Genomic DNA, 17431 nt, shown 5'->3' with positions numbered 1-17431 from the left:
AAATAGTAATAAAAGAGAGAAAGAAATTCCGCGTTTTGGACACCAGTTCTCCATAGAAGCCAAAATTCGCGTCACTCCCACAACCATACCTTTACACTCTCAAACGCAAGTCCACAGATTTCTAAACATTCTCCCTTACCTAAACCCTATATATGCTTCACTCCCATCTTCCACCACACAACATACACACTACACAAAATCAACCCTCTTTTTTCTATTCCTTTTTAACGTTAGTCTATGGGGAACGCTGCTTCTTCTTCTTGTATCTCTAACGGTGTAAGTATTGGGAACATTTTGAAGAGAAAAAAACCTACGAAAACTGCAGTTCTGTTAGAGAGTGGTGGAAACACTCGGGAGATCAAGCTACCAGTGAAATCGGGGGAGCTAATGATAGAAGAATTCGGCCACGTCGTCACTCCGTTGGACGAACTCCGTAGAACGGGACGGGTTTCTGCTTTGTTGCCCGAAGAGGAGCTCGTAGCGGGGAAGGTTTACCTGCTGTTGCCGGTTAGTAGGGTCCATTCCAAGGCTTCAAAGTTTGAGATGGCCATTGCAGAGGCACAGAGTAGCCACAAAAAGAGGACAAGGGGAACCAACAAGGCTAAGGTTTCACCCTCACTCGTTTCGAGGTCAACTGAAAGGGATGCGGAAAACGAGGTTACCGTTTCACCTGCGTGTCCGAGGTTGGGGAATCAAGTACGATGGAATCCTGTTTTGGATACTATCTTCGAATAATCAATTTGGCCAGCAATTTTCTTCAAATTTTGTCTTCCACACACACTTGTGTTCGGTGTATTGTTTTTCCATTTTTTTTCTTTTATAACTTTACACTGACATGGGTAGTTTGTACCACTGAACCAACGCTCAATGATGCCAAGTTCATAATTAAAACGTGGAGCAATGCTGACAAGGCTTTTTGTTCAAATTAATTAAAATTTATAACTGTTGGATTTCATCTACAAATAGTGTTACAAAAACTCCTCTTGCAAAAAGAAAAGTCTCCACTTGGTTATACTGGAACCGAATACTAGTATTGGATTAGAGTGTGGAGATCCAGTCCGGAAATCACTTTAGTGGCCCAAAGTTTTAAGGCTTAAAGCCCATATATATATACATAAGCCCTATTCCAATCAGAAAAGGTTGAGGGTTTTTTTCATATGAGATATGTTTCAAAACATGATTTTTTGAATAAAATTTTCTGAACAAGTTTTTCGATACATAAAATTGTGTTTTGGAACAAAAAATTTCTCTTTTCTTCCTCTCAAGGGATACAGTGACAGTGGAAAATAAGTGTTTGTCTCATTTTTCTGAATATGTGTGTGTGTAGTGTTTTTCTTTACTTACCAGTGTTGCAATGTAATAAATATATAATTGATTATATTTAAACATAGTTAATTATATTATAAATATTTTATTAATATTTGTGACAGTCAATTATGTAACAACTTTATTTACAAATTTCTTTATCACATTATAAAGAAAGTTTAAAATGTAAATATCATCACACTCTTTCTATTTCTGTGTTTGGTACTTTTCTGCACTTGGATCTAAATTTCACCCGTAAAAAGACTCATTTTGTACTGTAATTATATTTCCTTTTTTTATTCCTCACTTCTTATAACCTTATTCAAACAAATATAAGAATTGGAAAAGAAGGAAGAAAGAGTAATATTTTTGTATTATTAGTGAAATGATTGCATTAATATTAACACAACTGAAAAGGTAGTGTGGGTATGTGACATGTTCTTATGCTATTATTATTATTATTATGATCCTCACTTTGCAATTATTGTTGTCATTCTTGTGTTGCTTCAATTGGTAGTGAGATTTAAAGTTATAGCACATTCATGTTAGGTTGCAAACCTAAGGAATAGGATAATATGCATCATCACATCGTGTATCTACTTTTTTACAAGGGTAACCAACTTCCTATTTTATGATATCTCAAACACATTACTTAGGAGTATATCAATGTTTCTATTTTGTAATATTTTAGTAAAATCATGAATAATTAATTATGCTTTTATCTTAGATTGGTGTGCAGAGCTTAAGTCACCAATCTAACCCCACTCTTAACTCAAGAAATTCTAATGAGAGTTGTTCCCTTCACCACCCCAAGTACTTCTTACATATTCTCACTATTTTTTTAATTCCAAAAATACCTTGCATTAATTTAACTTTTACCAAGTACTCCTTACACCTCTTCCCTACATAGAGTTCGACAGTCATATACACATTAAGAAAAATTACATGAGGCTTTTGATTTGAAGAACCATTTTCGCAACTTGCTCTAAGCCACTCGAAGAAGGATATTTCCAGGATGTATGTTTGCATGAATGAAGTTGTCCATATGAAAGAAGACATTGCAATGTCTTGAAAGTTAAAGCTTTATATGTTACAATTTAAAAAGAAAAGGAGAAAGTTGCAGCATTATTGACCGAATTGAGAAGTAGCAAGAACAGTTAACTTGTTGGCTTTATTTCTCCATCAGAATAAGGTTGTACCAGCCACCTTAAAAAGCTGCAAACCTCAATGTCAAGAGTCTGTCAGATTAAGTTTGCCATGTGTACCTGTGCAACAAAGGGGGAAAAACAGAAAGCTTAAATATGAATATCGACATTCGTTTATTCTTCAACGGATGTCAATATCCGTGCACGGATGTTGACGTCCGAAATTCAACGTATATTTACATCCGTTTAAATATTATTTAAAAGACAAAAGAGGAATGAGAAGGTGTTGGGAACAGTGTGTGGTAGTGGAGGAAGTAACTCTCTGTTCTAATAGTTTCAGAATGGGTAGGAATGGGCCGAAACTATTCCACCCAAAAAAAATTGCCTATATTATAATATTTATATATTTACCAATCAACTAACGCAAGAATTTTTTAAGAAATTATACTTTTCTCTATTCATAGTTACACAATTAATATTTGTAATCCCTTAAACAGTTTACAAAGATATATGTACAGTACATTTATTTATAAATCTTCTTCTTTATATAATATACAACTTTTTTTATTTTCGTACTCAGATTCATATTTGGATTCTAAATAATTTCCACACTTTTAAAATATTAAAAATTTTAAATTTATCAATTCAATACTTTTTAAAAGATTATAATTTTACATCTAATTTGATAAAATAAAAAAATTGTAATCACTTGTCATTTCATTATATTGATATTCAACATAAGGTTTTCATCTCCGTCATCCATGTAGATAAATTTAGAGAAAAATTATATAATCTAACCAAATAAATAAAGTATTTTGATTAGTTTGTTCGCATTAAACTCTTTTAAAATAAAAATATATATATTTTAATACACATAAACTTTTTACATTTATTGTTTATTTTTTTTGAAAAAAATACAAAAATTTATCCTTTTTAATACTATTTTATTTATGTTAAAAGTGTGTCAGTGTATTATTGTTAAAGTTAAGGAGAGACCTGGGCAAATCTTTCACCTACCCTTTCTGCCAAGGGCATAGAGATTCTTGAAACAAACATTAGGCTAGCAGAAAAATTGTTGGTACTTGAACATATATAATTGCAGTTATGAACTGCGGTATATATGAAGTAGAGAACTACTCTGAAATGGTGGGGTAAAGGACACACCACCGACAACTTATGTTAAACTATTTGAGTCAGAGTAAACATAATAAGAAACTTCTTAAGGTTCCAAAAAAATACACCTTTTTTTCACTGCTTCCAGCGTTCCCATTAATTTTTGTTAGGACTTTAAGACCTGTGGGACTCCTAACCGTTTTATTGGAAAGGATATATAAAATAAACATGCAAAAAATATTTATTTTGTTTTAGAACAGATTATAGAAAACAAGTTTACGAAAATATTAAATTCAGGAATTTAATTCTCAAGGTAAATAACTAGCCACGTACCAACGACAACATAAAATAAAATAAAATGCTTTTATCAATTTTATTATAAATTATGAAGATTTTCCATACATACGTATATAACCATATATACATATCTATAAATAACTATATATAATTATTTATTATAGTTAATGAGATCGAGAAATCGAATAGGATGCCGAAGTAAATATATTAAAAAGATTGAGATAAGTATATGAGAAGATATGAAAAGATGGATGATAAGATTAAGAAAATTATGATTACGTAATAAATCGAAATAAAGCCAGTTTAAGAGTGAAATTAAAAAGTGATCGAAAAAAAAAAAGATATATCGAAAAATATGTTTGTTAGAAAAAAATAATCAAAAGATGGATTAAACTTCCATAAAGAAGTTGATACATATTATAACTACTACAAAATATGAGTTTAGAAGACATAACTAAAAATGTGAACAATTTTTAAGTTGTTATTACAAATTATGTAATTTTCTTTTATTTAGTTTGATTTAACTCCAAGAAAATGGTGGAAAAATATAAATAGGTTGTTTATATAAAAAAAAATGTGACAAAATATATTTATAATAGTTTAAGAACATTGCGAAGAGAATAATGGTTAATTCAGTGATGATATTTGTTACAATTTTGGTCACTGTTCTTGTAGATTTTCATTTTTATCATTCGTGTTCATCTTCTTTATCTTTGTTTCCAACATCTCCATTACCACCATCTCCATTAAGGTAAAACATTTTTTCCAACAAAGAATATGTTAAGTGTTTCTCCTGTGACCAAGAGAGTTTTATGTAAACAAAAATACAACTGATATATCATTGGTTGGAAATAATATTTTATATTCATTTCATAAAACAAGACTAAATATAGTTTATAATAATATAAAAATTAAACACCATTTTTAATAATAATTTGGGAACGGAAAACATATTATAATCTGAATTTTTTAATAAATAAAAAATGAAAAGGAGAACAAATAACTTTGCGCATAAAAAAAGTGAATTTTTTACTATTTGATTTCTATTTGAAAAATGATATTAAGATAGTATATAAAGAGACATTTTAAATTATCGATGATTTTACAGTCCTGGCAAGTTTTATGCTATATATAAGTATATTTTATTTTAAATATAAATAATTTAAAGATTAATGGAACAATAAATATGCTGCGATCGCGAGCCCAATAATTTATTTACACCCTGTTTAATCTTACTACATTACAGCATAAATCTGATGAAAACTTTTGGAGTGAATTTTGCATACAAATATCATGCTACCTTCATGAAGTCAGTATGATCAAATTAATTCGTCACGTTCACGTAGTCCGTATTAAGGTACGTCAAATTATTAATGATACCCAGTAACGTAGGGTATCCTAGCTTCAATGCACGTACGTACCTTTTCTTCTCCATCTATTTATAATAAAATTTTACAATTTACTTTTTTTTTAATCTTTCTCCTTTTCATCATCTGTTGTTTTCACTTTTTCTTTTAAGAAATTTATATGAAATTCAATATATCTTCATTGTAATAAGTTTATATATATTAAGAATATTTACTTATAAACAATTTGATTATATAAAAAAAAAAATGTGTCATTAGAATTGCTACTGCTGACACCGAAAAGAAAAGGTCAGGAGGTTAAAATTATGAAAAATAGCACCGACAAGCAACCCAGAATTGGTTGAATCAAATTTGAGAGGCCAATAAAATTATATATATACAACGTCAAGTACCACACACACACAAACTATAATATATAATAGGCTTAATACCCTATTTTATCCCCAATTTAGTTCGAAAATGTCAAATTAGTCCATCCTTTAAAAAATGCGTCAATTACATCCTCACTTAATAAAATTTGCATCAATGAAATCCCTTCCGTTAAATCCGTACAAACGGCGTTAATTATTCGAGTAGAAGAGAGAGAAAAATAATTAACGCCGTTTGTACGGATTTAACGGAAGTGATTTCATTCATGCAAATTTTATTAAGTGAGGACGTAATTGATGCATTTTTTAAAGGATGGACTAATTTGACATTTTCGAGCGAAACTGGGGACAAAATAGGGTATTAAGCCTATATAATATAACCCAATGAAATTATTTCACTGAATTGCAGTTGAACGGTTCCTTGAATTGATTTTCCTGTTTGGTAAAGAGAGAAGGCAAAATTAAGAGGAATATGATTGGTGATGACCACCATTACTGAACATTTTCATCAACCGTCTTATTTTTCTTATGAGATTAATTAATAAAGGTGGGGGACAGAAGTCAAAAAATGTACTTGTAAAACTCTCTCACAAGCCCAAGGACTCAGCAAAACCTAACTACCAAGTCCACCATTATATCCTTCACAAGATGGAGCGGTTTAACAAACACTCTAACGTAATCCTCAATATAAGTCAATTCACATTCCCTCTTCTCCGACCTTTACATCCAATTACGTATTCTCTCATGGGAAACCAAATAGCCACCGCCAAAATCGTCTACTGGGATGGTTCCGTTCAAGAGTTTCACCAACCGTTAACCGTGGCAGAGCTCATGATGGACCACCCACAACAGGTTGTGCTTGATTTTCACTCCGCCGTCAAGCAGAAAAGGCCAACGCCGCTGCCGGCAGACCAGAAGCTGGAGATGAAGAAAACCTACGTGATGGTTCCGGTGAAGCAAGGGAAGCCTGTGGGGTTGAGCAGCGAGGATAGTCGCCGCATTATCTTCATCGTTAACTCTGCTCTGCATCCCAAGTATTTTGTTTCTTCTTCAGGGTTTCTTCCTTGGCTTGCAGGGTTGTTCAACTCCGAGAGAGGGGTTGCAGTGTTGCAGGAAAAAGAAGAGACGGAGAACGCCCAGGAGAAGTACGGGTTTTGTGAGTTTTTGCCAGAAATGTTAGAAGGGAGACCGGAGTATTTGAGTAGGCAGTTGTCGGGAAAAGGTTGGAAGCCTAGTTTGGACACCATTAAAGAGAAGAAGGTTAACAGAAAACTATCTCGATGGTTATTGTTCCTTAAAACCTTCACTGCTGCAAAGATTTAGATGTTGTTATATTCGGTCGCATTCAGTGAGTGTTGGTTTATGTGGGTATATTCAGTATAACTTGTATGAGAGTTCAGGCATGGCTTCTGTTATGTTCGGTCTAAGACCACACTGAATTATAGTTTCTCTAAGAACTCATGTTTAAAGGAGTGTGCCGAGGTCAAACAATTTATGAAGCCTGTTCTGTTTGTATGTTACAGTATTATATTATTAACCAACATAGATTGGACTGCTGCTTATTTTTAAAATTACAGAAAATTAATTTAGGTGATTGAATGCAAGTAAAAGAATGTTATCAAATTATATAACTGCGTATATAAATTAAAATAGGTGACAGTCAAATTAGGAAAATTGAGTTTTGATAAATCTAGAAGCAATTGGCAATCCCGCACCGACGTCAGTGGGAATTTCATATAACTAGTGCATTTGTCACTTGCATTACTTGTTGACATAATGATGTTGATGTCATTTGTTTAAAAATGGTATATTGTTAATTTATTTGTTAAAAAAAATACTGGTAATGTTAATATATGCACGAATATTAGATTTTTACCTACACGCTCTTCAATTATTTTTGTTAAATTACTTTTAAAATGTATCATTATTTTTAAACAAAAGTATTCTTAATTTATAGAATATTAGAAAAGCGAATATTTATATTCGTATTACTTCGTCATCTTTACATTTAATATTTCCATAAATAATGGGAATTTTTTAAAATTAAATAAGTGATTAAATTCAATATATATATATATATATATATATATATATATATATATATATATATATATATATATATATATATATATATATATATATATATATATATATATATATATATAAGAAAATAAAGAAGGCTAAATAAATATATGTATATAGTATTCTGCTTTGAAGTTGGTACCTTTTTGTAAGAATAAAGGGTTAAACAAAGGTCAAATTGAAAAGTTGAATAAGTAAATAAATGAGAAGAACGAGTAATCCCGTTCCATAAAAAGGACTTATTATTATAAACTCGCCTTCTTTTTTATCTCACTTTTATTCTCTCTTTTTTTCTAATTTTAAACCGGATAAACAAAACCGCCCACCGTATTTTAGATGAACGGGTTTGAAAAAGAGATAAATTAAAAAGTAAAAGATAAACAAAAATGATAAACGATAATAGAAATAAGGAGACGCAAGAAGGAAAATACGAAAGAAAATGAGATAAAAGAAAACATACATGTCTTTGTTTAAGTTTTTCCATCATAATAATCAGTTCGTTTCTTAAATTTTCTCTTTTATGGTTAGAGTGGTACACTTCATTTTTATTTTGTTTGCTCTTGCAGTTACGAATTTTGTTTTAGTATGTACATTGACCCAAAATTTGGATGAAATATTCAAATTATTTCCGTCATTTAATTTATTGGAAGCATTCTACGTCAAGCCAAACTAGATAAAACGTAAAAAGTGCAAATTGAGGAGATGTGATGGTTTATGTAGAAAGCATTTTTATACTCTCATACTTAAATAAATAACACTTTTAAATATTTAATCACTTTGTGTCCTTTTAAATACACTACCACACTGAAATGAAATGAAATAAAATAAAATAAAAATAATAAATTAAAATATTGACCATAATTATATTTGACATGACAGTTTTTATAATGTTAGTTGATTAATTTAATATAATGTTAGTTTTTTATTTGTGTAGATTCCATTATTTAAAATGTTTGTTTATTAATTTAATAATTATCTAGATATTTTTTTATTAATTTAAATTTTATTTGTTTAATAATTTAATAATTCTATTGATAAATTTTATTAATTTATTTATATTATTTTAATTAATAATGAATTATGTTATTGAAAGTGAATATTATATTACAAGTGAATATTGTGTAAAATAAAAGAATATAGTGATGACATGGATTCTCAAGTTCATTATAGTTTTATATTAGATTTTTTTTTTCATAAAAGAAGTTGGAGATGGATATTTCACAAATAATTTTACCACAGATGAAATATTTTCTTCTTGCGATCACTTAATTCAATTGGTGAGAGACATCGCTTATGATTTAGGATTTGTCGTGGTTATAGCAAGATCTGACATATATAGCTAATAGTGTACAAGGAATAAAGACGTTGATCTTACTTGCATGTAAAAAAAGTGAAAAATATTGGAAATACAAACCCGATGCGGAAGCTAGTGTATAAAACTCAAAAATGTGAGTGACCGTTTAGGTTAGAGGGCAAACCATGTTCTGACGAGGACAAATGGGTGTTGAAGGTGATGTATGGACATCACAACCATGATTTCGCTGAAACTTTAGATTATCACTCTTATGCTGGTAGGTTAAATCTAAGTGGACAGTCATTACTAGTTGATGTGACAAAAAGTAACCTGCAAATATTTTATTAATCTTGAAAGAAAAAAAAATGATATGTTACAACAATTTAACAAATCTACACTGTAAAACGTAAAACATTCGTATAAACGATCATTAACTAATGATGATATTGGATCGAAACAAATAATTGGAATAGGTGTGTGAAGAAATCAAAGATTGTTAGCGACTTTTTTTGGATTGTTAAACACATTTAATATTGTATTTAATATAAACTTTCGTGGGAATAACGTTTAAGGATATATGTTGAAGCTCACAACAAACATTAACCACCACACATATTAACCAGTATGTTTACAGACCTAAATATACATACAAACCAAACTAACTAACATGCAAACAAACATACAAATCAACATCAATTGCATTAACTATATCAAACCGGAGAGAAAACTAACATGGATCAAAGTGTCAAGAGACCAAACCAACCGCAAACCAAGCAAGCACACTCCTCCACAGCAAACGAACCAAGCACTTAACTCAATGGAAGCATTATAAATGGAAGAAGAGAGAAAACGGAAATGGAAGGGGAAGAGAGAAAACGGAAATGAAAGAAGAGGAGAGCAAATGGTAGAAGAGAGAAACTGAGAAATGAGATTGTGGGGGTGGGGTGGGGTGTGCGACACAGGGTGAGTGAAATGGGTAAGAATTTAGGGTTTTAAATAAAAATACAAAGAAATGGTAAAAGTAACCAAACTTTTACCTAAGAATATTTTTGAAAAAAAAATTGGGGAGGTGCAATAAGAAATCTGTGGTGCAGGGAGAAACCTCAAGTGTATATTTACGAATTATTTACCATTATGTTTCATCTGATTTCTGTTTGGATTTTAGAGTATACCCAAGATATCATAATTCATATGCCTTTGAAGCTGATATGAAAAGGCGGGTCCAACAGGTCAGTAGTTCACCCTGACTTCATCCCGACTCTGAACTGTGATAGTATGATGGTTCAGTGTTCGTCAATTTCCCGTGATTCTCTTTGTATTTTTCCTTTTCTCTTCCATTTGTTGTCTGTTTATGCTTTGAAGACCCCCAAGTTTCTGCAGTGAGTGACGAGTCAATGAGTTAGCTAAAAGTTTGTGTTATGTGATCCAATAGCTGTGTCTCTTTTTAAACAGAGACAACCAATATTCAAACGTGTCATAGTCATGGACCACTTCAATCAAAACAAAATATTCCTAACAAGTCTATTTGATGGATCTTTCCTTAAGAATGTGGAAAAGACATCATTAATTATTTCTTGTTGTTGTGTTAAGTCTAATACCCAGAAACAGGAGTGGATCCTATTTTACATCAAACTTCATATGATCCAAAAGAAAGATTATTATGAGCAAAGATTAGAAGGATTAGAAGAAAGAGAACGGGTCCAGATACTGAAAGAACCAGACAAAACTTTGGTATCACATTATGGAGGCCTTCCCAAGAAAACCTAACGATTCTTCTCATTAATGTTCTGTTGCCACCAACTCACCACCCCCACACAACACAAGTGGATATTTTCTTAATATATAAAATCCCATTCTCTGCTACATCTTACACTCATCTTCAACTTCCACACACTTACCCAATTCCAAGACCAGAACACCATGAAAGATTAACGTTATATGTCTACTACATTCTACTACCGATTAACAAAACCTACCCAAAGAAATAACCAATGTACTAACTCTGTAGGCAAAGTTTCGTGATCACTAAATATAAATGTAGTAAACAATGCCACCTCGGAGGCCAATGATTTGTTTTCTTATGATTATCTCTTCTTTTTGTTAAATGTTCGTCCTTTTGTATCTCTGGCTAATGGAGATATGAAAGACTCTGATTTTGAATATCTGAGACAGAGAAGCTCAATGTCTACCCTAACTTCTAAGTGAAGCTACCCTCAACTCAACCAACAAAAACTTTTGCAGATATCTAACATTACTGATGGATAGAGGCAGTTAAGTTCGCAATCTCTATTATTAGCTTCTTGTAATCCAACCTATGCGCTCTTCATCCATAATTTTCACTACGTTTGACTGATAAGTCTACTTTTTCGGTGTCTGGATTCTTTTTATTTGTGTTATACTGATTACTCTTACCCACTTTTATAGAAGATTTGAACAAAGTTAATATCTTAAAACTTAAAAGGTCATAACTATCAAGTCACTGAATCTCGGCAAAAAGTTTAACTTTACGTGTCTTTCACTCTTTTGATTCATTTGATGTTGCAGCAGGGATGTCAATTATTATTTCTGGATATTGGGCATTTGGCGGAGAAAAGCATTAAACATTGTTCATTACGCGATAACTGCAGCTTCCTTTTCTATTTTTGTTTTTTTGAGCCATACCAACTACACTTTGTACTTACATTACTCATAAAGCATAATCTATCTTTGGACATTGTATCAGATTATCATTTTCTGAGCCAAAATAATTTGTGCTTGCCAGATGTGTAACAATAGTAGAGAATAGTTATGCTTAACTGACATTTACAAATTTCAATATTAAACGTTAGTCAAATTAATTTATCTGATATAGTTATTTTTTTAAGGTCTATCTTATACAATAAAAAATAACAATAACACTGTCATTATTTAAATAAACGTTGTTTAATAGACTTGAACGGTTTTCACATAACCTAAATCATTGATCTTTTAACTAGCCCGTTTTTCAAAGATTCTTAGTTTGTTCAACGAATGACTTAACTTAAATCGATTTTTCCAACCCTACACATACGATACGAAATAGGTCATAGACTTCTCATGAAAAATGTTGACCCAATTTCAAGCCTATTTACACCATTACAATAATTAAAATCAATAATAATTCCTACAGTTATAATAGAAGATATATATTTACAAAAGTCGTAAAAATTATTGAGATATCACCAGCAAACAAAAGTTGTTTGATGTGCATAATAATAATAAAAGTAATGATCACAAAACAGAACAATCAGTAAGTAAAAAAATGACATAGTGGAAAATCCAATCATCAAATTAAGGGAGCCATCTACTAGCTTGGCCTCACTATTACGTCGTCATTATCATTTACACTCTCATTTGAATATTCCTCTCTCTCACGCGCGCACACACACACACATTGTGCTCCGTTGTATTTATAATGTTTTATCTGATCTTTAACACTCACCTTTATTTCCTCTCTGCTCCAAATGTCTTCAACCTTCTCATCCCTCGTTGCCGTCTTCCTCCTCCTTTTTCTGCTCCACTACACGTGCCAGGCACGTGAAGCATTCGCCTGTGACCCTAAAAATGCTGCCACCAAGAACTTTCCTTTTTGCAAGGTCTCAGTGGCGATACCGGAGAGGGTGAAGGACCTCATCGGAAGGTTGACGCTTGAAGAAAAGGTTAGGCTTCTGGTGAACAATGCCGCGGCGGTTCCGCGGTTGGGGATGAAAGGGTACGAGTGGTGGTCGGAGGCACTGCACGGCGTTTCTAATGTGGGTCCCGGAGTCAAGTTTAATGCAGAATTCCCCGGCGCGACTAGCTTCCCTCAAGTCATCACCACCGCTGCTTCCTTCAACGCTTCACTCTGGGAGTCAATCGGACGGGTCAGATTTTCTTCCCATAAATTTTACAATTATTATAATTAGCATTCACAAATTTGAAAAACAAAATCTATTTTAATTATGAATTTAATTTGCATGCACTCACCCTTGAAGCAATAAAATGTCACACCAAAACGAGATCGATTTTTAGTTGGCAAACATTGTCTCTTTTATCTTATTTGTGTATAGTAATAAAGTGAAAATAAAATATAGGTCACAATATAAATTGAATTAAGATGATTTTCATATGTGATCCCAGTTAAAGTGCTTGACTTTTCTTTTGGTCACGGTTTGTTTTTTCTTCTTATTTTTTGCTGAGATTCACTCTAGTTGTGTTGCCATCATGCTACTTTTACCCTTTATTCCTTTTCTTTGGCCTGCGCGCCATATACTTAATATTCAGCTGCCATACACGAGAAATCCCACGCTTTTTTTCCTTCTCCATAATTGTTTATTTTTTATCCATGGGGTGTACATAAATTTTAAAAGGTATATATTATTCTCTATGTAAAATTAGAAAGATAATTAGAAAGATTATTGGTGTTAGCATTTCTTTATACCGTGTTAACTATTATAAGATTTACTTAGTTTTGATAAAAACGAAATACTGTATACACAGTCACCTGCGTGGAAGGGAGTCATTATGAAGTCTAACAGTAGCAATTAAAACCAGGAGGGGCTTACGTAATAAGATTTTCTTACATTTAAAATTTCTTATCATAAAAATAAACAAATATTTTTCATCTAAAAAAAAGATTTATACTCACGTTAAAAATATAAATATAAAAATATAAGAATATAATATTTATGTAAAAGAATATACCGTGTCTGTATTAAAACAGAATTTGTAAAAATAATTTTAGTAATAATGTAAGATAATAAAATTTATGTAAAATAATGTAAGCGAAAATGGACCTTTGCATATATGAGCAGGTGCATGTGCACGGTGAGGCAGCCATTCATTTAATTAATGTTCACTTTTCACTCACGGACTAGAGGTGGAAACTCCCGAGAATCTTTGCAGGCTGCTACACTGTCTTCCTATTGTTAGGGTGGAAAATTAAGTTTAACATATTCTCATAAAATGGCAATATAACACGACGTTTGTCCTTATTATATTAGGTAAATTACTTTAATTTTTGGGTGATGGAAATTTTCTAATATATTTTCTTAACAGTGGGTAACAGGATAAATTAAACAAACTTTGGATAAATTTTGATACTCTTTTAATAAATAAAGTATAATTTATTTTTTATAAAATTAAGATGAGATTTGTTATTAGTATAAATTAGTTTTAATCTTACGTAAAGTTTGGTGGATATATAAGATGTAATAGAGTGACTCTCAAAATAAGGTTCTTTTTATCATTTTATAAGAATTAAATAATTTAATTAAGAACTTACTTTAACTTATGTTTTTTTGTTATTTAAGTCATTAATTCATATCCACTTAAGATTTTTCTTTTGTAAAAATAATGATGGAATAAGTAATCTTTTTAACAGTTTTATTAAAAAAAATTGATTTTCTTTCTAACACAGGTAGCTAAGTACTAAAAGTAGTTAATTTAAGTAATAACAATAAAATATAAAAATATCATGGATTGAGATTTATGAAAGAAGAGAGCATCACTTTCATTTAGTTTGTATAAATAAATAATAAAATAAAAATAAGGGTTATGATTGCTGATTAGAGAGAAAATGATAAAGATGTGGCATGTAAAGAATAAAATGATCCGGTTTCAACAAAACAATGTTTTTCTGAAAACGATTGAATTTAATTTTAGTGATGGGTGATGGGGTTGGATTCAACTTGCGTATCAATTGTCTGTAGGGACCTGTTTGGCTGTTCAGTGTCCCTCTTTTACTGCCACTTGCATCTAATAATGGGTCTTCCAAAAATGAGGATGAGCAACAAAGATAAAAAGAAAAAGAGTAAACGAATGTAGAGGTTAACGTGCAGGTTGTATCCGACGAGGCAAGGGCAATGTACAACGGTGGAACAGCAGGTCTGACCTATTGGAGTCCAAACGTGAACATTTTCAGGGACCCAAGGTGGGGCCGCGGACAGGAAACTCCCGGTGAGGACCCTGTGCTGGCCGGTATCTATGCTGCTAGTTACGTTAGAGGACTGCAGGGAACCCACCCTAACCGGTTGAAGGTTGCTGCTTGTTGCAAACACTTCACGGCTTATGACCTCGATAATTGGAACGGCATGGATCGATTCCACTTTAATGCACAGGTCACCTTTAATTCTATCTTTATTTTGTCTGTTGAAATTTAATCCAATAAATAAAAATTATATATGAAACTCTGATTTATTGATTGCAGGTAAGTAAGCAGGACATAGAGGATACATTCGACGTGCCATTCAGGATGTGTGTTAGCGAAGGGAAAGTAGCGAGTGTGATGTGTTCTTACAATCAAGTGAATGGGGTTCCCACTTGTGCGGACCCCAACCTCCTCAAGAAAACAGTTCGTGGTCTGTGGCAACTTGACGGGTAAGCCGTTCTCTTTCAACTTTCAACTATTCATCTCATCAAAACCCTTTATTTTTCTGTCCCCAGGTACATTGTATCAGACTGTGACTCTGTTGGGGTGTTTTATAGTAATCAACATTATGCACCCACCCCCGAAGAAGCTGCCGCTGATGCCATTAAAGCAGGCCAGTCTCACTCTATTTACCAACCTATATTTATAAAACATCTGCTTCAACCCACCAAATTCATATACATTTTGTTTTTTTACCATGTCACAGGTTTAGATTTAGACTGTGGTCCCTTCCTGGCCGTGCACACGCAGGATGCTGTCAAAAAAGGCTTGCTAAGCGAAGCTGACGTGGACGGGGCCCTGGTGAATACACTGACGGTCCAAATGAGGTTAGGGATGTTTGATGGAGAGCCATCGGCCCAAGAATATGGCAAATTGGGTCCAAACGACGTGTGCAAACCGGCCCATCAACAGCTGGCTCTCGAAGCTGCAACACAAGGAATTGTCCTTCTTAAGAACACCGGTCCTGTTTTGCCTCTCTCCCAACAGCGTCATCGTACCGTGGCTGTCATTGGGCCCAATTCCAAGGCCACCGTTACAATGATTGGAAACTATGCTGGTAAAGTCCATGTTCTTCCATAACTTTCAGGAAAATCCTAAGTAGTCCGATCCGTACCTAATGTGAATGCTCTCATTGCCTATCTGATAGGTATTGCTTGTGGATACACCAGCCCCTTACAAGGAATAGGAAGATATGCCACGACTGATCATCGGTTGGGCTGTGAAAATGTAGCTTGTAAGAATGATAAACTTTTTGGGCCCGCCATAAACGCAGCCCGTCAAGCGGATGCAACCGTTCTGGTTATGGGCTTGGACCAGTCCATCGAAGCTGAAACAGTGGACAGGACTGGTTTGCTTTTGCCGGGGCGTCAACAGGACCTTGTTTCAAAAGTTGCAGCTGCCTCAAAGGGACCGACCATTCTGGTACTGATGTCTGGTGGGCCTGTTGACATCACTTTTGCGAAGAATAACCCTCGGATCGTGGGCATCCTCTGGGCCGGTTATCCGGGCCAAGCCGGTGGTGCCGCCATTGCAGATATACTGTTTGGAACTTCTAGCCCAGGGGGAAAGCTTCCGATGACATGGTACCCAGAAGAATACCTGAGAAAGTTGCCGATGACGAATATGGCAATGCGAGGAAGTGAATCGGCAGGGTACCCAGGAAGAACGTATAGATTCTACAAGGGTGAAGTGGTGTATCCATTTGGGCACGGGTTAACTTACACTCACTTTGTCCACACACTGGCAAGTGCTCCCACAGTGGTGTCAGTTCCCGTGAACGGTCACCGGCGTTCGAATGCCAGCGACATTTCGAACAGGGCCATTAGAGTGACTCATGCGCGGTGTGACAACCTCTTCATCACCCTACAGGTGGACATTAAAAACGTGGGGTCCAGAGATGGCACGCACACGTTGGTAGTGTTCTCTGCTCCACCTGCCGCTGCCGGGCATTGGGCACTGGAGAAGCAGCTTGTGGCCTTCGAGAAAGTCCATGTTACTGCCAAGGCTCAACACAGAGTCCGAGTCCATATTCACGTCTGCAAACTCCTGAGTATAGTGGATAAGTCTGGGATCAGGAGAATCCCGTTGGGGCTACACAGTTTTAACATCGGCGACGTTAAACATTCCGTCTCACTTCAAGCTGCAGCACTTGGGATTATCAAGTCCTGATTTTTTAGGTCACCTGCTCATTAATTATCTCTGCCCTTCATCATGCCACGTACATACATTGAACCTTCCCTCTAAGAACCCATTATTCAGACACAAATATTGATGAACATGGATTGAAGCCAATACGTGTTGGATTTTATTCATCTATCACAGTCAAATAACTCCATAGGATTCATTCGATTTTGGTGAGAGATTAAGCAAATCAACTCTTCTCTCCACTCACTCATGTATCTCTTTACTTTTACGAATTTTACTTGTGTTACCGTGTTATCAATAGGATTCGTCATAAGATAGTTTTCTCATTGTAATTGTAATTGTAGTTTCCCCCTCTTTGGTAATAATAAGATCGAGTTCAAAATCCATAA

The 17431-nt window shown here is 33.6% G+C and overlaps 3 protein-coding genes across 3 annotated transcripts; all 3 read left to right on the top strand.

Moving 5' to 3' along the window:
- The first annotated feature begins 55 nt into the window (after positions 1 to 55).
- LOC124822988 (uncharacterized) lies at positions 56 to 935 on the top strand. The gene has a single exon (XM_047295102.2). The coding sequence runs from the start codon at positions 238 to 240 to the stop codon at positions 733 to 735; it is 498 nt and encodes a 165-aa protein (XP_047151058.2). The 5' UTR covers positions 56 to 237; the 3' UTR covers positions 736 to 935.
- A 5188-nt stretch (positions 936 to 6123) lies between these two features.
- Positions 6124 to 7157, top strand: LOC124822986 (uncharacterized). Its single transcript, XM_047295100.2, has one exon. The coding sequence runs from the start codon at positions 6124 to 6126 to the stop codon at positions 6916 to 6918; it is 795 nt and encodes a 264-aa protein (XP_047151056.2). The 3' UTR covers positions 6919 to 7157.
- A 5190-nt stretch (positions 7158 to 12347) lies between these two features.
- On the top strand, positions 12348 to 17431 carry LOC124822981 (putative beta-D-xylosidase 2). The gene is made up of 6 exons (XM_047295094.2): positions 12348 to 12852; positions 14809 to 15087; positions 15177 to 15346; positions 15413 to 15510; positions 15604 to 15954; positions 16045 to 17431. The coding sequence occupies exons 1-6, from the start codon at positions 12454 to 12456 to the stop codon at positions 17064 to 17066; spliced, it is 2319 nt and encodes a 772-aa protein (XP_047151050.2). The 5' UTR covers positions 12348 to 12453; the 3' UTR covers positions 17067 to 17431.

The sequence above is a fragment of the Vigna umbellata genome, chromosome 5 (genome assembly GCF_029865625.1).
Source record: "Vigna umbellata cultivar VRB3 chromosome 5, Vumbellata_1.0, whole genome shotgun sequence".
Taxonomy (NCBI): domain Eukaryota; kingdom Viridiplantae; phylum Streptophyta; class Magnoliopsida; order Fabales; family Fabaceae; genus Vigna; species Vigna umbellata.
The sequence above is the reverse complement of the archived record's forward strand: the minus strand, read 5'-3'. Positions and strand labels throughout refer to the sequence as shown.

What these genes read in the sequence shown, in the direction of transcription:
- LOC124822988 (XM_047295102.2), top strand. Translation starts at nt 238, where the DNA reads ATGGGGAACGCTGCTTCTTCTTCTTGTATCTCTAACGGTGTAAGTATT.
- LOC124822981 (XM_047295094.2), top strand. Translation starts at nt 12,454, where the DNA reads ATGTCTTCAACCTTCTCATCCCTCGTTGCCGTCTTCCTCCTCCTTTTT. An exon ending in TCTGGGAGTCAATCGGACGG is followed by an intron (nt 12,853 to 14,808) that starts GTCAGATTTTCT and finishes GTTAACGTGCAG; the next exon opens with GTTGTATCCGACGAGGCAAG. An exon ending in GGTCTGTGGCAACTTGACGG is followed by an intron (nt 15,347 to 15,412) that starts GTAAGCCGTTCT and finishes TTCTGTCCCCAG; the next exon opens with GTACATTGTATCAGACTGTG.
- LOC124822986 (XM_047295100.2), top strand. Translation starts at nt 6,124, where the DNA reads ATGAGATTAATTAATAAAGGTGGGGGACAGAAGTCAAAAAATGTACTT.